Source organism: Felis catus, chromosome D3, assembly GCF_018350175.1.
Source record: "Felis catus isolate Fca126 chromosome D3, F.catus_Fca126_mat1.0, whole genome shotgun sequence".
Classification (NCBI taxonomy): Eukaryota; Metazoa; Chordata; class Mammalia; order Carnivora; family Felidae; genus Felis; species Felis catus.
This window is the reverse complement of record NC_058379.1, coordinates 68,841,426-68,862,874: the sequence shown is the minus strand read 5'-3', so window position 1 is coordinate 68,862,874 and position 21,449 is coordinate 68,841,426. Positions and strand designations below refer to the sequence as shown.

Here is a 21,449-nt window from a genome sequence, read left to right as displayed (position 1 = left end):
TGAGAAAGAGAGAACTGGTCAGCCAAAGATGGAGATGAAATAAAATCATAAGATTATATTTAATCCAAAGGCAAGTTTAAAGCAAAACAAATAATAGTAGAAAGGGGTGCCTGGGTGGCTCCGTCAGTTAATCGTCCCACTCGATTTCTGCTCAGGTCACGATTCTCACAATTCACTAAATTGAGCCCTGCATCAGGCTCCGCGCTGACAGCAAGGATCCTGCTTGGGATTTGCTGTCTCCCTCTCTCTCTCTGCCCCTCCCCTGCGTGTGTGCTCACTCACGCATACACACTCTCTCTCAAAATAAACTTTTAAAAAGTCACAATGATAATAATAGTGGCACAGTGAGAAAACAGGCAATGCGATAAATTTAAATCCAGCCCTGTCAATAACCGCATTTAGTGCCTCAATTAAAAGAGAGTTTTCAGACTGGATAAAAGGTAGAATCTAACTCTGTGCTGTCGATAAGAAACTCACTGTAAGTAGAAAGAGCTAGACAGGTTAAAAGTAAAAGACTGAAAGAAGTTTGATCATGCAAGCACTAATTAAAAGAAAGCTGGAGTGACTATGTTATCAGCAAAGTGGACTTCGGAAAAAAGAACATTACCAGAGATAAAGAGGACACCATGTAACAATAAAGAGGTCAATTTACCAAGGAGACATAACAATCCTGGATGTGGACGCACCTAACAACAGGGCTTTCAAAATACACGAAGCAAAAACTGATAGACTTGCAAGAAAAAATAAGCACATCCATAATTATAATTAGAGAATTCAACACTTCTGTCTCAATAACTAATACAGTAAATAGAAAATTAGTAATGATACGGAAGACCCAAGCAATACTACCAACTTGATTTCACTGACAATTATAGAACATCCCACCCGTCATCATCAGTGCATCTGGAACAGTCACTGAGATAGAGCACAGACAGGAAATAAAACAAACCTCAATAAATTTTAAAGACTTGAAATCATATAGAATATGTTGACCACAAGGAAATTAAACTAGAAATCAGTAAGAAAGATATCTGGAAAATACCCCCAAATATTCAGAAAGTAACAGTGTACTTATGCATCACAAAGAGGAGGTCAAAAGTAAACAGAACCTTTTTTTAAAATTAATTAATTTATTGTTTAATTTACATGCAAGTTAGTTAGCATCTAGTGCAACAATGATTTCAGGAGTAGATTCCTTAATGCCCCTTACCCATTTAGCCCATCCCCCCTCCCACAACCCCTCCAGCAACCCTCTGTTTGTTCTCCATATTTAAGAGTCTCTTATGTTTTTGTCCCCCTCCCTGCTTTTATATTATTTTTGCTTCCCTTCCCTTGTGTTCATCTGTTCTGTGTCTTAAAGTCCTCATATGAGTGAAGTCATATGAAATTTGTCTTTCTCTAATTTCGCTTAGCATAATACCCTCCAGTTCCATCCACATAGTTGCAAATGGCAAGATTTTATTCTTTTTGATTGTTGAGTAACATTCCATTTTATATATATACCACATTTTCTTTATCCATTCATCCATCAGTGGACATTTGGGCTCTTTCCATACTTTGGCTATTGTCAATAGCACTGCTATAAACATTGGGGTGCATGTGCCCCTTCGAAACAGCACACCTGTATCCCTTGGATAAATGCCTAGTAGTGCAGTTGCTAGGTCGTAGGGTAGTTCTATTTTTAATTTTTTGAGGAACCTCCAGACTGTTTTCCAGAGTAGCTGCACCAGTTTGCATTCCCACCAGCAGTGCAAAAGAGATCCCCCTTTTCCACATCCTGGCCAACATCTGTCGTTGCCTGAGTTGTTCATGTTAGCCATTCTGACGGGTGTGAGGTGGTATCTCATTGTGGTTTTGATTTGTATTTCCCTGATGATGAGTGATGCTGAGCATTTTTTCATGTGTCGACTGGCCATCTGGATGTCTTCTTTGGAGAAGTGTCTATTCATGTCTTTTGCCCATTTCTTCACTGGATTATTTGGTTTTTGGGTGTTGAGTTTGGTAAGTTCTTTATAGATTTTGGACACTAACCCTTTACCTGATATGTCATTTGCAAATATCTTCTCCCATTCCGTCGGTTGCCCTTTAGTTTTGCTGATTGCTGTGCAGAGCTTTTTATTTTGAGGAGGTCCCACTAGTTCATTTTTGCTTTTGTTTCACTTGCCTCCGGAGACATGTTGAGTAAGAAGTTGCTGTGGCCAAGGTCAAAGAGGTTTTTGCCTGCTTTCTCCTCGAGGATTTTGATGGCTTCCTGTCTTAGGTCTTTCATCCATTTTGAGTTCATTTTTGTGTATGGTGTAAGAAAGTGGTCCAGGTTCATTTTTCTGCATGTCGCTGTCCAGTTTTCCCAGCACCATTTGCTAAAGAGACTGTCTTTATTCCATTGGATATTCTTTCCTGCTTTGTCAAAGATGAGTTGGCCATACGTTTGTGGGTCCATTTCTGAGTTCTCTATTCTGTTCTATTGATACGAGTGTCTGTTCTTGTGCCAGGACCATACTGTCTTGATGATTACAGCTTTTTGATATTTCTTGAAGTCCAGGATTGTGATACCTCCAGCTTCAGTTTTCTTTTTCAAGATTACTTTGGCTATTGGGGGACTTTTCTGGTTCCATACAAATTTTAGGATTGTTTGTTCTAGCTCTGTGAAGAATGCTGGTGTTATTTTGATAGGGATTGCATTGAATATGTAGATTGCTTTGGGTAGTATCGACATTTTAACAATATTTGTTCTTCCTATCCAGGAGCATGGAATCTTTTTCCATTTTTTTGTGTCTTCTTCAATTTCTTTCATAAGCTTTCTATAGTTTTCAATGTAGAGATTTTTCATCTCTTTGGTTAGGTTTATTCTTAAGTATTTTATGGTTTTTGGTACAGTTATCAATGGGATCAATTCCTTGATTTCTCTTTCTGCTGCTTCATTGATGTACAGAAATGTAACGAATTTCTGTGCATTGATTTTATATCCTGCGACTTTGCTGAATTTGTGGATTAGTTCTAGCAGTTTTTTGGTGGAATCTTTTGGGTTTTCCATATAAAGTATCTTCCTTGACTTCCTCCTGGCCTATTTGGATGCGTTTTATTCCTTTGTGTTGTTTGATTGCTGAGGCTAGGACTTCCAACATTGAACATTGAACATTGTTGAATAACAGTGGCGAGAGTGGACATCCCTGTCGCGTTCCTGACCTTAGGGGGAAAGCTTTCAGTTTTTCCCCATTGAGGATGATATTAGCATTGGGTCTTTCTTATATGGCTTTTATGATCTTGAGGTATGATCGTTTTATCCCTACTTGCTTGAGGGTTTTTATCAAGAAATGATGCTATATTTTGTCAAATGCTTTCTCTCCTTCTGTTGAGAGGATCATGTGGTTCTTGTCCTTTCTTTTATTGATGTGATGAGTCATGTTAATTGTTTTGTGGATATTGAACAGCCCTGTATCCCAGGTATAAATCCCACTTGGTCGTGGCGAATAATTCTTTTAATGTATTATTGGATCCGATTGGCTAGTATCTTGTTGAGGATTTTTGGATCCATAAAAGAACCTATTTTAGAGTTAGCAAAAATGAAAATGTAATATCAGAATTTGTGGGATACAGCTAAAGGGAAATTTATGGTATTAAATACTTCTATTAGAAAAGAAGAAAGGTCTTGAATAAATTATAAGATTATACATTAAGAAGTTAAAAAGAGTAAATTAAACCCAAAACAAGAAAAAGGAAATAATAAAGATGAGAACAAAAAAATCAGTACAGTTGAAAAAGGAAGAAAACAAAATTGGTGATACCATAAGAAATCTCTGCCAGTAAATTTGATGACTTAGATGAAATGGACAAATTCCTTGAAAGGCCCAAACTTTCAAAGCTCGTTCACGAAGACATAGATCATCTGAGTAGTTCTGTATCTTTAATAGATACTGAATTAATACTTAAAAATTTACCAACAAAGAAAACTCCAGGCCTAGAAGGCTTCACCTTGAATTAATTCTGCCAAACTTTTAAGAAAGAACTATTACTATCTCAGTACAAACTCCTCCAGATAATACAAGGAGAGGATACTTCCCAACTCATTTTATTAAGGACATTATCACCCTAATGCCACTACTAGACAAAGATCTTACAAGAAAAGAAAAGTACAAGTCAGTGTCACTCATAGACACAGACATAAAAATCCTCAAAATATTAGCAAATTGAATCTAGCAATGTATCAAAAGAATAATGCAGCATGCTCAATTATCATGTAACCCAGGAGTTCAAGGCCAATGTAATTCACATTAGCAGACTAAGGAAGAGAAACCAGTCATCTCAATACATGCAAAAAAAAAATTTGTCAAAATTCAGCATTCTTTCATGTTTAAAAAAAAATGCAGTAAAACTTTCTCAGCGTTGTACTGTTTACATTTTCTGAAAATAATAAAATGTAAATTTCTTTGAAAGAGAAAGGTCATGCATAAATTCGTCAAGTAAAAATAGAAGAGTTTTAAATTGACCCTCAGTAACGTATTAAGATGATCATGTTGGACTTTACACAGCAGGCTTTCCTGGAATTTTCAGTAGATTGCGCTTGCTACTCCTGTCTGGTTTGGTTTATCCATAAGTTTCACATGTATTGCAGTTGTTTCCTACATGGTAGGTAGGGCACCGTTGTCACTTTATAAATGGAGATACTCAGATACACTTAATAATAATGACGGAAACTGACACTTCATGAGCACTGACCATGTGCCAGGCGTTGCTCTTTGCACTTTGAAGGTATTAACCTATTTCATTTTAACAACACCCCCATGAGGCAAGCACTGTGTTTTTCCTCACTTATAGATCAGGAAACTGAGGCATAGAGAAGTTAAATAACCTGTCTACATTTACAAGCAGAGCTAAGAATTAAGCCCAAGCATCTGACACCTGGTAGGTGCTCTAAGCTACTGCGTGATGCGGCGCAGAGAGGAAGCTGAGTATCTTACAAGTCCGGTAGCTGGTAAGTATCCGAGGCAGGACCCAGACTACGCCTTCTGACTCTGAGCACTTCACAGCCCACATTACCACGAGGTCTAATCTATGTAATGACACATGTTCAGTCTTCATCTTGTCCTCCAGTTACATCGCATCTTTCTTGAAAATATCATCTATTTTCTTTGTAAATCCTCTGGAGAAGATCTCTCCCACTGAATAGGCTGTTAACACATGTATTGATTAGAGCACAAAAACTTGAGGAAAAACTGAGAATCAGTGGGGAAATACATGTATTTTACTTTTCAAAATGTGTTTATTATTGTCTTAAGAAAAAGAAAAAAAAGCTTAGCTCTCTACTTTTACCTCTTGGAAGAATGGCCATTTAGCAAGCAAAAATGCCTCTCTAATACATACTTACCTCTTTTTTACCCCCATCTACCCCACCAGAGCTTCTCATTTCTATAAATCTGTGTTCTAGTGATCACTCACTGGTTTCATAATAAGTGGTTAAATGTGATTGTGACGTTACTCAAAGGGCGCAGCTGATTAATCAGAACGTGACCTTGGATAATTACTGTTCACAACTAATAACATAATTGAAGGTAACGTGCTGTACTTAGATTTCAGGAATTGTAGCCAAACGTGGTGGGCGGAGGAAAACTGTACACGCCCAGGGAAAAATCCCTTCCTTTGAAAAGTTGCCTTTGAGTTGCACTGACATATCATTCATTCCCATTTTCACCTTAAATATTTTATCTTCTGCAGACATTATCAGAGGGGAAATAGTTGATCATTTTTATGATCTGTTAATCATAACAGAATGCTCTGAAAGTTGATAAAAGCCACCTAACTGTTAAAATCATCATCACTAAATTTACTGTTGTCTGCAAAATTCTAACCCAGTGGTAGGAAATACAAGCCTATATCTTTTTTTTTTTTTTTTAAGTTTATTTGTTTTGAATGAGACAGAAAGAGAGAGAGACAGAAAATCCCAAGCAGGATCTGCGCTGTAAGCACAGAGCCTAATGCGGGGCTTGAACCCCCAAACCGTAAGATCATGACCTGAGCCAAAATCAAGACTCAGATACTCAACCCACTGAGCCACCCAGGCGCCCCCAAGTCTATACCTTTGAATAAATTGTTTCACATTCTTGGCCGCTGTGGCAGCCTGACGCCAAATGAAATTGGGGACGAAACAAATTACACCTTTCACCTCAAATACTTTCCATTAAGAAAAGTAAGGCTTTTGTTAATAAGAACTGCTGGAGACAGCATGATAAAGTAAGGAACAGCCAAGTACTGGTCTCCCTCCGGACACTGACCGGCTGACTTGGGACAAGCCTCTCTCTCTCTCTAACCCTGTTGAGTCATCTGTAGGACAGAGCTTTATCAGCTCCCTGGATTGTTGTGAGAATTAATTAACAGTAGAGCACATGGTCCGTAGTAAACATGCAGTAGATGTCCGTTCCTTTCATTTTTGATACATAACTTATACTTCCCTTCGGGAAGTGGTAGGTTTACCTTTTTTTAAGTAGCGTGAGTTTGAATGCGACAAGAGAACATCAGCTTAAAACAGACGAATGGGAGCCAGTTTGAAAAAGGGAATTTAGTTAGAAACTGAGTCTCCTTCCTACCCCGCAGCTCTCCTGGTTGAGAACGGCAGTTCCTTGAGGCCCGGAGGCAAGTCCGCACATGGTACAGAGTGAACAAGAGTGGATCCCCGTTGCGTTCCTTCCCTCTGTGACCGTGCGGCACGTCCATGCTCTCCCTTGTGGGCTGTGGTATGTGTATTTGAGCACCACACAGTCTGCTTTGCTTTGGTTCTGTACGTTTTGGTCTCCCCGTCGGCAGTCTCCAAAGTGGACGGGTACGCACACCCTGGAGGTTGTACCCACCGTCCATAGCAGCGTGGGAGGACTGTATCAGAGCTTTCTTTTCATCTAAAAATAAAGAGATTGAGTTTTCCCAATTCATAGCATTGCACGGACCGCCCGCCAGGCTCTCCGTGTCAGCTGCAAGACTCCGGGTCTCCCGGGGAGGAGAGGGGCGGTCTCGGCTTGGAGGGCGTGGTGGGCACTCTCACCTTTCATTCACCTATAGTTCCTGGATGTATGTTATTCATGGTTATAAATCTGAGTTTAACTAAGTAAAGCCTCTAAGATGGAGTATTGGAAAGAGTCCTGCAAAGGAGCCATAAATCAAAGGCGGTCCAATAGAAGTACACGTGACACAAAGGAAATGGCAGAGCCGAGGTCCCCCTCAACCTGGAGCAGATGCTAAATCACAGGGTGAAAACACTAACGAACCCTTCTCATCTCGCAAGAGACGGTTGCACAAAAATTGCCAAGCAGGGTGTTTGCATTACGGGTTTGTATTTACTGCGATAAGCAGTGCTCTTACTGTGACCGATACCGTATTTGCTGTTGATAATGTGAAGCCTCTGTGACGTGTAAGATCCAGGACAGTTAGTCATCCAGATTCATTCTAAGGATCATGTTTTAATGAGTATAAAAAGGTGTTTTGTGTCTGTAGTTAGGTAACGTTTTAAACTAGCTTTTCTCTTTCACATATAAAAGAGCCTATAAATGGAGATACTCAATTTTCTAACAAAACAAATTTTTATATTTTTACGTGCCTGACTGTAAATACTTAGGTTATTCTCTTGAATAAAAAAATGACCTATAATCTTCTTAATTTATTAACATCTTGATCTTAAAATGATTTCCTAAAAAAATACTGGCATTCTTTTAGTTTTTAGTGACCAATATTAATGTGTGGTGGTTTTTTTTTTAACATTTATTTATTATTGAGAGACAGAGAGACAGAGCACGAGTTGGGGAGGGTCAGAGAGAGAGAGAGAGAGAGAGAAGGAAACACAGAATCCAAAGCAGGCTCCAGGCTCTGAGCTGTCAGCACAGAGCCAGACACGGGGCTTGAACTCACAGAGTGGAGATCCCGACCTGAGCCCAAGTTGGACACTTAACTGAGCCCCTTTAGTGACCAATATTAAAGGACAGAGTTATTTTCAGAGCACCTCTGTTATTAGCGTCTTGCTGCATAGTTCCAACTGTGCTGTCACACGAAACAAAAACAGTTCTAGCTTGCTGTTGATTAGCCTTGTTGATCAGGGATAAGAGTATGGTGATGACATTCTATTAATAAATGATCCCCCCATACGTCATTTTAGCTGTTAGCTTCGGATTGCTTTCTCATTGGGCTTTTTTTTTTTTTTTTTTTTTTTTGAGAGTTCCCAGTCAGTAAGCCTCAAAATTGACAGATTTTAAGCTTTAGCTCTCTCTCCCCACCTTCTGATGGGTGCCACCCTCTAAATGAAATACAAACAAACGCAAGGTGAGGCTGCACACTGAAAGAGCAGAACTCCGGAGGCTTGCTTAAGCCACAGCACGGGTCATCAGCCCGGAATATTCAGACGCTGGCTCTGACTCAGCCATCAAATGCTTTCAGAGAGGACCGTGTGCAGGAGAGCTAGAGGAGTAAGGCTGGGTCGCCTTTAGGAAATGGACCTACCACGTGAGGAAGGCAGCTTGTGCATCTCCTTGTTTAAGAAGTAACACTTTACCTTCCAGGTGATCACCTTCTTCAGCTCAAGGTTGCTGCAAGCGGGAGCCGAGCTCTCCGTGGAACGGGTCCTGGAAATCATCAAGCAGGGGGCCGTCGCACTGCCCAAAGACAGGCTGAAGGTAAGACTGCTGAAGGACACGTGCACTTTTGTATCACTTGGTGTAAACATTAGTGTCTGGGCAGGCCCTACTCGGAGTCCTACCACTTGCCAGTACTTGGCTGGAAAAGGCTCTTTACTGCCTTCTCTACTCCACACTCGTACACAGAACTGTGACGTAGAGGGATTCCAACAGTTTTTTAAAAGAAAACCGCCAGAGAAGGACTAACACCTTCATACCACGCCATGCACTGTGAATAAAGAAGCCCCTTACTTTTTTAACCCAGTGAAATGATTCAGTCTTACAAGTGTCAAGGGTTGAAGGGAAGGCACTGCTGGTGATGGTGACTCAGCACTGGGCCACACAGTGTTCACTCAGTGCCCTGTGGCGTTCTGAGTGTCACGTGCCGTTAACTGCTTCGATCCTCAGAACCCTTGGAGGTGGGTAGTGTTTCGCCCGAACTTTTCAGATGGAGAAACTGAGGCACAGAGAGGTTACGCGACTTACCCAAAACCACGCAGCCAGAACACTGTGGAACTGGGAGGTTCATACTCACGCAGTGTGGCTCCAAAGTCCACGCTCAGAATCCCCATGCCATTCAGTGTCTGCCTGCACATAGCTCTGGAAAGAGAAGCGTCTCTTGGAAGAGGTAGGGGAAATAGGGTATCTTACGAAGGCACTTAACGTTTGCGTGTTCCGCGTGTTTCCAAAGTGATCTCATGATGTGAAACTCATACCCTAAGACTAATTTTCTCCTTAAAAAAAAAAAAAAAGATATAAAGGGAGTATTTTGTGAACGTACAGCATTGTAACACATCTTAGCTTTAATGCTGCTTTTCAGGGTTTGCCTCATTGCCTCATTTTTCTAGAGCGCTCATTCCTAAATTAACAACACGGCATCATAGTAGATGTTTGGCCGCCTTCATCATAGTGTTTTATCACAACCAACTTCTGTTCCAGAGTTACTGTTTGGGGGGCTGTGTTTTTAACACTATCACAGAACCACTGCTTCTGAATGCCCGAGAGAGGTTGTTGTAGGATATGAAAATATTTTCAGTTATAACAACAGACTTTGTAAAATAATAGCACATTAGTCATGATAACCACTTGCACAAGTTCCACCGAAAGTAAACAGCAGCAAGGTTTCTGTTTATCAGCTAAAATGGCACCACCATGTGGCAATAACATAGAAACTGATTACAGGTCACCGGTCCCTCCAGCTTTGACTTGACTCTCTTCCTGACAGTTCTTTAAATGTAAGGAATTCATATCGTTTCTATTCTTACATAGAGTAAGACTTCGGAGGTTTGTTGTTTTTCGAGGGTGCACGCGCGTGTGTGTGTGTGTGTGTGTGTGTGTGTGCGCGCGCACGTGCTGTTTCCAGTTTACCTGAACTACACCACGTGAACCGGTATGAAAACCCATGAAGATGGGAGTGGCTGCCTACAGGACATGGTGGACCTTGGTGTCTCAGCTAAGTCAATAGAGAAGCGGAGCCGTCAGGAGGCTGGAGGGAAAGGGTCACAGAAGTATCTGGAGGGGGATTTGAATGGGATCAAAGAGGGGGTGCAGTGGAAGTAGTGGAAATGGGGCTAAATGAAGACGGCAGAAGTGGAGCACGTCTTGGTGACAGCGTGGTCTGGCTCTGGCCATGAGTGAGGGACTGAAGTGCTGTGCCTGCGAATGGAAGTCAGTGCGGTTGAGCCAGTTAGTGAACTGGAAGCCAGGGATGGGCTGGTCATTCGCATAAGCTTCCTAGTCCCCCAGGGCGATGAGCTGTGGGTGGAGAGAAGGACTGTGAGCCAGATGCCGCGGTCAGTCAATGGCAGTAGGTGGCAGTGCACAGACGACACGAAGCTGGTACCAGCCTCCTATGGGCAGACCCTTCTGCCTAAGGGTAGAGGAATAATAGCCAGGAGACAGTAATGAAAACAAAGAGGGCACCAGCCCCACCTCCAGACCCTGAAGGCTGGAATGTGAAAGAATGAGCAGCCTCTAACTTCCAAAGGCTCCAGGGGAATCGGAGTCCCAAGGGGAGAGAGCTGAGTTTCAGTTAAAGAAGAAGTAAGGAGGGCGCCTGGGTGGCTCACTCGGGAAAGCGTCCGACTTCAGCTCAGGTCACGATCTTGTGGTTCACGAGTTCGAACCCCACATCGGGCTCTGTGCCGACAGCTCCGAGCCTGGAGCCTGCTTCTGATTCTGTGTCTCCCTCTCTTTCTACCCCTCTCTCGTGCTGAGTCTCTCTCTCTCTCCCCAAAATAAATAAACATTTTTTAAAAAGGAGGGGGGAGTAAGGAGGCAAGATTCCTTGCAGGGACTGAGGATGTAGTGATACTTAACAACCATGAAATAGGGGCTCCCAAGAGCCTTGTGGGGTATGGGAGCAATGTGACCGAGTATCACATTAGTAACCCAGGCGGGGTGCAGATGCAGGTGAAGTTACAGTAGGGAACCTGTAAACCACGTAAGGTGAGGAATAGAGGATGTGTAACCTGGAGAAGAGAAGACTTCAGGAAAAGGGCACGCACGCGTGCGTATGCTTTCGGGATTCAACTGCTTTCGGGATTATTCTGTAGAAGAGGAGCTGAGCAGTTCACTGTCGGCCCTAGGACAGCGGGTAGAAACTGAACCAAGACAGGTGTTAGTTCAACGTAAGAAAATGTTTGCTGACAACTTAAGTTGTTCAGCGGTCCAGACGTGGCTCCAGGAAATCGCGAAGTACTCACAAATAAGTCTGGATGGTAAGCATAAGGGGAGTACCAGATGGCAGGGGCACTCAATCCATAACATAAGAAAAATGGCTGAAAGGATTTCTGTTATAAAAAGTTACAGGTGCGCCTGGGTGGCTCAGTCAGTTAAGCGTCCAACTCTTGATTTGGGTTCAGGTCCCGATCTCACGGTTCAGGGGTTGGAGCCCCACGTTGGGCTCTGCACTGACATCGTGGAGACTGCTTGGGATTCTCTCTCTCTCTCTCTCTCTCTCTCTCTCTCTCTCTCTCTCTCTCTGTCTATCCTCTGCCCCTCCCCCACTCACACTCTTGCTTGCTCTCTCTCTCAAAATAAATAAATAAACTTAAAAAAAAATGTTTTTAAGTTACAAAGGATGATCCCAAAGATTTGCAGTTAACGGTCTGGACTTCTATCTTCCAAAATTCCGTGAAGAGTTTCTGTAGAGCAGTGCCCTAGTAACATCCTCCTCCTCTTGAAAATGACTTAGAGGTGAGCACCCTGCTGCTGCCAGATAAAGTCTGGAGTCCTGGGACAGGAACCCGACACCGCGCACATCTAGCCCCCAGCCGCTGTTCTCCATACTCCCCTTTCCCTGAGCAGTGATCCAGCCACCAGAACGATCTCTGTGCCTTCTGCGTCTTCCTTCCTGCACGTTCAGATTTGCTGATGCAGTTCTCTCTTCCCAGTGCACCGGCCCCTCACCCCTTTGCTTTTTGCTTATCCTTCCTAAGCATTTTAAGGCCTTGCTGAGTTTGTGAACTGCTGTGAAACCTTTCCTTTTACTTCTCCTCCTACATATGCTTCCGTCCTCTAAATGCCCGCAGCATTTGATGAGACTCCTGGTCTCTTCCACCCTGTACGTAGTTGTTCAAATGTTTTTTTTCCCACTCGACTCTCACATCCTTGAGGAGTCGCGTCTTGCTCATCTGTGTCCCCTTGATGCGTGTTTCAGTGCCTTATACATAGTAGCTACCCAATAAATCTGATGAGAAGATGAGTGAAATTCCCACTTTACATGCTCTAAAGAGGAAACAGGGACTCGTTGGAATTCAGAGGTTCAGGAGTAACATTTTTTTATCTCCAGACCTGCTTTTCGTATTTTTATTCTACCTTCCTCTTCACAATTTTAATTCATTTAACTCTTTCTCCGTGTATGTGTCGGGCACCGTACTAGACTGTAGGTAGATACAGCCTTGGACAAAACAGATAAAAATGGCTGCCTTCATAGAGTTTATTTTTTGGTGGGGGAGATGGACAACCAGGTAAATAAGTAAAATGTTTGCTATTCTAGGTAGCAGTAAATGGGAGGGAAAATATAGAGGAGGAGGAGAATACACAGCATTGGGAAGAAAGCAGTTTTGGATGGCATGGGCAGAATATTGTTGAATCAGTGCTGCTTTGCTGTTTTTTGTCTTACATTTTCTTTTAAAATAATTTTAGACTTACCAGAAAAGTTGCAGAAACAGTAGGTATAGTTCATATAAGCCCTTCATCCAGGTTCCCCTAATGTTAACAACACATATAACTCAAGTACGATATCAAATCCAGAAAATTGGAGCGCTAGATGGTTCAGTCGGTTAAGTGTCTAACTTTGGCTCAGGTCGTGATCCCATGTTCCGTGGGTTGAAGCCCTGAACTGGTTTCTGTGCTGACAGCTCAGAGCCTGGAGCCTGCTTCAGATTCTGCGTCTCCCTCTCTCTCTGCCCCTCCCCCACTCGTCCTCTGTCTCTTTCTCTCTCTCAAAAATAACATCAAAAACAATTTTTTTAATTAAAAAAAACCCACAAAATTAACATGAGTATAATACTATTACCTGAATTACAGACCTTATGTGAATATTACTATTTTTTTTCTCCTAGTGTCTTTATGCTGCTCCCCAGTCCTATCCAGATCCCACTTTGCATTTTGCTGTCATGTTTCCTTACTCTCCTCCAGTCTGTAAGCGTTCCTCAGTCTTCCCTTACCTTTCATGACCTTGACAGTATGGATAGTGCTGCTCAGTTGTTTTGCAGAATGTCCCTCAGTTTGGGTTTTTCTCATGATTACATTGAAATTAACACATATTCTACCAACCTACGCATAGAAGTGATGTTGTGTCCTTCTCAGTGCATAGAATCAGGAGGTACCTGATGTTACCATGTCTCACTACTGATGATGGTTCTCCTTGATCATTTGGTTAATGTGGTGTCTACCAGATTTCTCCTGGAAAAAGTCACTGTTTTTCCCTTTATAACTGATGACTCTGTTAGGAGTGAGACTTTGCTAATATCCTGTTTCTCCTCACAACTTTTGCCCACTGAATTTATCGTCCATCAGTGGATCTTACCTGCACAGTTATTACTGTGGTATTTACCTAATGATAATTTTGTATTTCGTTATAGAGTATAATTCAGTACTATCACTTACTTATTTTGTCGCTCAAATTGTTCTAGCTTTGGCCAGTGGGAGCTCCTCCGGGTTGGTTCCTGCATCCTCTGACATGCCCCTATCTTGTTTTGAGCACATCTTTACTTTTCTAGGGTGCAAGATACCCAAGACTCATCTCATGTTTTTCCTACACCAGTCCTGGAATCAACCACTTCTCCAATGAGCTCTGGTTCCTTTCTTTTCTTTTCTTTTCTTTTTTTTAATAAATGGTATTCAGGAGGGGCACCCGGGTGGCTCAGTTGGCTAACCGACCGACTTTGGCTCAGGTCATGATCTCACAGTTTGTGGGTTCGAGCCCTGCATCGGGCTCTGTGCTGACAGCTCAGAGCCTGGAGCCTGCTTCAGATTCTGTGTCTCCCCCCCTCTCTACCCCTCCCGTGCTCACGCTCTGTGTCTCTCTGTCTCTCAATAATAAATAAATGTTAAAAAAAAATTAAAATTAAAAAAATTAATGGTATTCAGGAAACAAGACCTCAGCACTAGGCAACCTTCTTCTTAGAACTTTATGTACCCTTCTACTCGTTCTGTCTTTCCCCATCTCCTTTCTGTTCTGTGGACAGCCAGTACTTCCTCACTCTGCTATCATACCAGATATTTTTCTTCTTTTGTATCCCTCCCTTGCGATAAACCTTAGCTCCTTTCTTTCAGATTATTGCTCACTAATTGTGTCTTTAGTCCATTTCTTTCCTACCCATTCCAATCCCAGACTTTATTTTTTAATTCCTTTGGTGAATGCCCCTGGCCCAAGAGCCCCTCCATGGACCATAGCAGATACTGAAAGCTAATTAGTTCACTCTAGTACTGAATTTAAAGCAAAATGAATTGCAGCATACAGGCTATATGTTTGAATGTTAATATGTTGTGCATTCATTATACTGTGTTCAGAAAGAAAGTGTTCTCTATATTTGAGACAGTAACATATAACTGAAAATATGACTCTTTGTTTTTCAGGATTATGGTTAAAGAGAGATTAATTAATCTGTAGGAGGTCCCAAGCCATTTAACTCTTATTTAGAGCAAGATCCTATGGAGACCAAGATCATGGATAAATCCCTTAGATGCCGGTTCACTTTTTTCCGAAACATAGCAAGAAAGTGTACTCCTGACTCCAGATTTCCATCTCGCTCTGTGGTTGCAAGAGGGACCGATGAGGGAAGAGGGATGATTTAGTTTAAAAAAAAAAAAAAAAAAGACAAGAAAGCAAGCCATCCCCAGTACTAGAAAAGAAACTAAAGTTATATTTATTCACAGATGGTGAGTCATCCTCAGTTGGTTTAAATGATAGCACATTATTACCACAGATGTTACCAGAAAAAAAGGCTGTTTATCTTTATAATCAAGCCTTATCTCAATTATTTTAATCATCTTTTTGGATTGAGTGTTTATAATAAAACGAATCACTTAAAACCTCTAGAGTTTAATTCATAGAACACTGCTGTATCTAGAGTTGATTGAAAATTCAAGCTGTGTGTTGAATAATATTTGTATTATACCACATGACAGCACATTATTGCCTTTTGGCTGGTTTACTACTATATACTGATAAAATAATTGTCGGGCCTGTAATAATAGCTTTGTGTGCAAGATTGATGTAAAAGAGGTTGTTTTAAATTGGAAATGCTGTTGTAATAAGGTCTTTCTGAAAGTGTGGGATAGTGTGCAGTTATTGATTTGTTCTTTTCCTAAAATATAAATTAAACATCAAGAAAATTCGGAGTTCTTTCCAACGACCCTTTGGGTTGTTAAGAGGAACACAAGGCTCCTTGCTCCTGAGAAATAATCAGCTAGTGTCAGCTGAAGATGAGCCAAAAGGTTTTGAAGTTTTCCTTGCATTATAGGACTGAAGCCAAATTTGTAGAGGAGTTATTCTTCCAATTTTGGGCAAGTAAACATTAAGATCTGGAAGCCCATGGCATAGTAATTGACTTTCAACCAAATAAAATATTTTTCAATCAAATGTTATTTGACATAGCCTTCTAAAATATTTGTGTAATATCCTGTGTGGGAACATATACTCTTTGGATAAATCTGTCTATATAGTTAAACAACTTGGCTGTTCAGAGTAAATAGTATTAATGTCATTCTAAACATCCTCTTCTTACTGGTATTCCGTGAAGTCTGGGAAAGGCAATACCAGGTAATTAGTTTTTTCAGACTCTCCTGCATAAACAGAGACCTAAAGGACAGGCTCTGAAATTCTAAGTTGCTTATTTCTCCTTTAGGGGTTGGAAGGAAATAAATAAAGTTAGTGTGTCCTCCAGGAGCTGAGTTCGAAGCCACAGCTCAAAGTTCGCACTGTCTGCGTCCGCAACAGGGACTGTTCGGACTCCCAAGAGCGATCCGAGCGTCATGACAATGGGTCAGAACGCATCCAGGCCTGTGCGGATTCTCCTACCACACCACCTCATATTCAACTGCATAAAGTCCCCCAGGTTCCCTCTTTTCTTTGATCCCGTGAATTATCTGTAATTTGAAAACTAAGATACCATATCTAGCGTTTGAAAATTAGGCCCTGATTTTCAGGGGGAGTTAACCAGAAGATAGCTTCCCTTTTAGGATAAAGAGGAAGCTACGGAATAATACAAGTCACTGACAATTAACTAAACGTCTCCTCTCGTTCACTTGATAAAGCATAGGATTAAAGACAGGTAGCCAGTTGGACACTAAATTATTTTTAAAGCCTTTATTTTATATTCACTTTTTAGAATATTCTGTTGTTAGTCATGTAAAGAGAAATCTAGTTAACTGAAATTTCAAGAATTTTTTCATAGCTTCTTAATCCTGACTTGCTTAAAAACTTCCCCCTGTCTCCTACTGGGAGTCTCTCCCCATCCCCACCCCAAGTGTCTGTCAGCTCTGTGTCCCCAGAGCTGATTCCTGAGTGCCACCCTGGCGTGTCCACCTGCTGTTGGTGGCCTGCCTCCAGGTCCCATAGAAACTCTCGTCAGCAGGTCCGCAGCCACGCTCCCCTGTGTCCCTGTGGATTTCTTCCCGTGGAAATGTGACCAGCCGACATCCTCTCTAACTCAAAAGTGCCACCAGTTCTGTGAATTCTAGTTACTTCCCAAATCTCTCCTTTCCCTCCACGTTCCCATCCCACCCACCCGCCCCCCCATAGCCAGGGGAGTCTCCTGTGCCCACTCTCCTGTGGCCCAGCACGCGGGGCCCGGCAGAGCCTCGCTCTCGACCCTGGGTCCCGTTTGCCTATGGATCCTGGGCTCCAGGCTGCTGGCCCACCTCCACGAGGTCGGCATTGTCTCGGTCTGTGCCTGCCTCCTGCCTCCTTTCCTAACGCCCCCTCCCAGCTGCGTGTCTTTCTTCGGATGCACTCCTCATGCCTCAAGTCCCAGGGCAGGCTTTCCCTTTCCCGAGCGGCCCACCCCGGTTCACCCAGGCAGCACAGTCACGGCAGAAATGAACTTTTCCACCCCGCCTCTTGATTTCCTTCTAGCTCTCCTCTCTGCCAAAATACCGATTTCTCCTTTGCTCCTTCAGCTCTCCTTACCCATTTCGCAGCATTAGAGCGAAACATCAAAAGGACTTACTCTCACCCAATGCAAAGTGAGGGTTGTCTCCATGGCCTGCTTTAGTGAGGACCCCTCCTCGGCCCAGGCTTTGGGGTACAGAATGGGAAGGTGGGGGCTGTGCCTGCCCTTAGCGCTAAGCTCTCCCAGCTGATTGGTTCCCCTGCGTTTTGTGCTGTTTCCACCATCTGTGTGCCTCTGTCCCCAAATTTACATCTCAGAATTTATTCATTCACTGTTCCTTTACTAGATTTTCATCATCCTCATTTGTAGTACATACAGCATACAAATAACACATTATAATTTTTAAATGTGTTTTGACTGTTTATTCCGTCTGCAGCTAGTCCACTTTAAACACGACATGGCCAGAGCATTGGTGGGCAGATACAGGTGCAGACGACACCAACCCTGTCCTCAAAACTACGTATCCCGTTTCAGGAGAGAAAGGCGCAGCTCACAAAGACCGTGCACAGAGCAGGGCAATCAGTGCTGCACGTCAAATGAACAGCATAGAAGTTCAGTTCTGAGGGAGGTCAGAGCAGGAAAAGGGGACGTCGCTGGGAAGGTTTTAAGGAGAAAGCTGGACTTGATCTTCTCTGTCTTAAAGGGGTGGTGAGGGTTCCATGGGCTGAGATGAGAAAGAAATCCAGGCAGAGGAAATGTATGGGTGAGTGAAAGCGAACACCCAAAGCAAGTTCAGCTTTGTGTCCCACTGAAAACATAAGATTTCTCATAATTCCTACGACCAGATTAATGTGGCTGGTGTTATTTAGTGACACACTAATGTCATTAGACTGGCGGCTTTCAAATTTTTTTGACTGCCACCCACAGCAAAATATGCATCTTACACACATTTCTATACAACCGAAACAAAAGTTTCATGAAAGAGAAACATGTCATTTGTCCTCAGTAAATGTGATGAGCGCTGATATTTCCTATTTCTTTCCTCTTTTTTAATTGCCAGGCAGACCCATTAAATCAATTTAATAGTCCACTATGATTTAGTAACTCAGTTTTTGAAATAAGCATTAGATCTTTTTTTTTTTTTTTTTAAGTTTATCTTATCTACTTAGCATGCGTGCAAGCAGGGCAGGAGCAGAGAGAGAGGGAGAGAGAGAATCCCAAGCGGGCTCTGGGCTGTCAGCACAGAGCCTGACTCAGGGCTCCATCCCATGAACCACAAGATCATGACCTGAGCCAAAGTCAAGTTCAGTGCTTAACCGACTGAACCACCCAGGCGCCCCTAGAATGTTGGTTTTCAAGGCATAGCCCTTGTGCCAGCAGCATCCGCATCCCATAGAAACTTGTTAGAAATGCACATTCTCGGGCCCCCAGAATTCCTGAAGTCGAAGCTCCGGGGCTGGGACCCAGCTGTCTGCGTTTTAACAAGCCCCAAAGGTGGTGTCTGATGTTAGTTCAAGTTTGAAAAGCACAGCAATGGCTAATTCCCCCCAGCACACCAGCAGCTCTCCACTCTTAGGGCCTTTGTACTGGTTTCTCTTGCCTGCTTCAACTGCTGTCCCCGATGTCTGCATACCCCCTTGGTGTATTCGCTCGCCCAAGCACCTGATGCCTGACTCCCTGAGGCCTACCCTGACCTCTGGTTTCAGTGTTCACACTCCCTGTCCCCCAATTCTGTATTTTTTTTCTTCCTTGACATTATTTATCATGTTAACATACTGTGTGCTTATTTATTATTCTTCTCCCAGGTAATGGAAGCTCCAGAAGGTCAGGGACCTTCACGTTTTGTTAATTTGAAGAGTCTGAAACTCTATTGGCACATCAGGGCACTTCCATATTTGCCGAATGGAAAGGAGGCAGGCAGAAAAGGGGGTCTGTTGACCACGGGGTGGTGGTCTGAGATTCTGCTTCCGATTAACATGCTTCTTTGGAGAACAGCTCTCCATAGACTTCTTGCAGGGTCCACTTTCGTGCCAAAACACCATCGCAGAACAAAGGTCAAAGCAGAAGTCCTGGTCACCTTGTTGGAATAGTTCCATTTTTTAAGCCTATAATATTATTCCACACTGTGTATTCCGAGAGCTACCCAACCCTGATCTGACCTCCACTTGAGTGCACCCATCAACAGGATACTGCCTGTGCAGATTGACCTCCCTAAATTTTTAATAGTATCTCTTCTTGCCTCTTGGCTTGCACTGATTTCATTATCGTTCAAGCAGAGGAAACTATTCAGATAAGCGACCTCATTCTATTTCTGAATCTTTCTTGGAAAGGGAAGAGCGTGATGGAGCTACTGGGCTCAAGTGAAAAATACGAAGCCAGCGTCTGCTTCTTTCTGCCTGACTTTTCTCTTCCTCGGGATGTGTAGAGCATGCACGTTCTCAGGTTCTGACAAACACCGAGAATAAGTCACTCGCGTTCGGACAGGGAAATTTGAGCTCCTGTGCCCAGCACCGTCCCACCGGCCAACAGTTAGCCTTTTCCTGAGAGTCCGTCTGCTACTAGCTTGTAACTACTTTAATTGTTCCAGTGGCCGCGTTTGACTTTTTGACTTAATTTTTTTTTTTTTTTTTTTTTGTACTTTGTTCTCTCTTCTTTTTGGAATATCATCAATCCCTTTTCACTTTTGGGTGGATTCTAGGAAGCGCTAAGTGTAAAAGGTACGGGTCTGGGCTGGACTTCCATCCTAAAAAAAGGAACACTGGCTACATTCCTACCGAAGTTTCCCTAAACCCAGAATGATCTCTGCAGAAGTTTAAAAGTCAGAGTGGCTCTCCCTCCTGTTCTAAGCTCCTTGATTTCCTGCCCAGTAAAGACAAGCATCAAGTCTTACTCATAAGTTACTTTTGTCTGTCATGGAACAATAAACACAAGATCATTAGTGGTTCAGGAGACCTCTGGATAATGCTGACAGCTGATTCTTAAGACCCTTCAATCCCCGCGTGAGGACTGTCTTAGGAAATACACGGTCTCAAGTGCACATGCACGCACACACTCCCCCAACATACACACGTGCAGGATGTTGTTCTAGCTTTTCAAGTCACCGGTCTGCAAATGGAAAGTCTTAGCCAAGGAGAGTCATCCCCTCAGTAGAATCCCTCAGAGCAGTTTTTCAGGGCAAGACTGTAGGAAGCACAAGAGAACTTGTGGCTGTTAGAAGCCTGTCTGTATGGGTGTTATGTAAGAACAAATCTGCCGTTGCATTGATCCGTGTGTCCGTTTTTGTGCCAGTTACCATACTATCTTAATGATTACAGCTCCGTAATACGTCTGTCTCTCCTCCCATCAACTTGAGGGTTCCAGGAGTGCACACAGTCACACAGAGCACTGTTTCCAAATGCAGATTTCTGGGTCTCACCTCAAATTCTGACTCCGTGGTTTGGTGATGAATTTGGGAACCTGTCACTTTAAATGGTTCCCTGAGTGGTCCAGATGATTTACTAGATTGAAGAACCACCATCATATGGCCTGGTTTCCTCCAAATCCCAGCCCGCATGAAGACTAAGGCCGTGATGGTGAGGGTTACCAGGTAGCCTTGGTGGGATCAGAGCAGTTTTATCTTCCTTTCCTATAAAACACTGAGAACTCTTCCATGATAAACCGTAAAACAGAAGATTTGTTTTACATGTAACCCCGATAGAAGATACCACAGTTACTTTATAAACTAGACAAACAGTCGCCAAAAATTAAAGTCCGTGTCTTTTAAAATGTTGCATATCTGTTCCTCGGTCTGACATAAATATCCCTCTTTTGGCTCTTTTTCCTTTGTTGTTTATTATCTGGTTCCGTTTATTGAGCACTTGCTCTGTGCCAGGTCCTCAGCGAGGTATTTTTGTATAAGTGTTTTTATTTAGTCTTCCTGACAACTGTAAGAAATACGAAGGTAATTTACATTTTGCAAGTGAGGAAACAGGCTAAAGAGAATCTAATGCTTTGTCCACATTCATTTCAGTTCATCTTCTCTTTGAGCCATGAATTTCCATTCTTCTTTCTTTTAAACCTTAAATTTCTGTCTCCTAATTCACAACCCTGCTTGCCTATTAGATCAGTTTGTGTAACCTAAAGCATGCATAATACACCTAGTTAAGTTCTTGGCTTCAACAGAATCTTACTCAGGGTTGTAGTTCCAGTGGCCGCGTTTGACTTTTTGACTTAATTGTTTGAAATTAGACTTATTGCT

General features: G+C 42.6%; 1 protein-coding gene across 10 annotated transcripts in view; it reads left to right on the top strand.

Moving 5' to 3' along the window:
* The window catches only part of DYM (dymeclin), a 352,035-nt gene that overhangs the window by 291,685 nt on the left and 38,901 nt on the right, over window positions 1-21,449 (top strand). For 9 of the 10 annotated variants that reach the window (XM_045042248.1, XM_045042249.1, XM_045042250.1 and 6 more), the window contains one exon: window positions 8,535-8,648. In XM_045042248.1, coding sequence (XP_044898183.1) covers window positions 8,535-8,648 — 114 coding nt within the window. Of the gene's footprint in view, window positions 1-8,534; window positions 8,649-14,735; window positions 15,752-21,449 lie in introns of those variants that run through there. The other variant, XM_045042253.1, reaches the window with a different exon arrangement.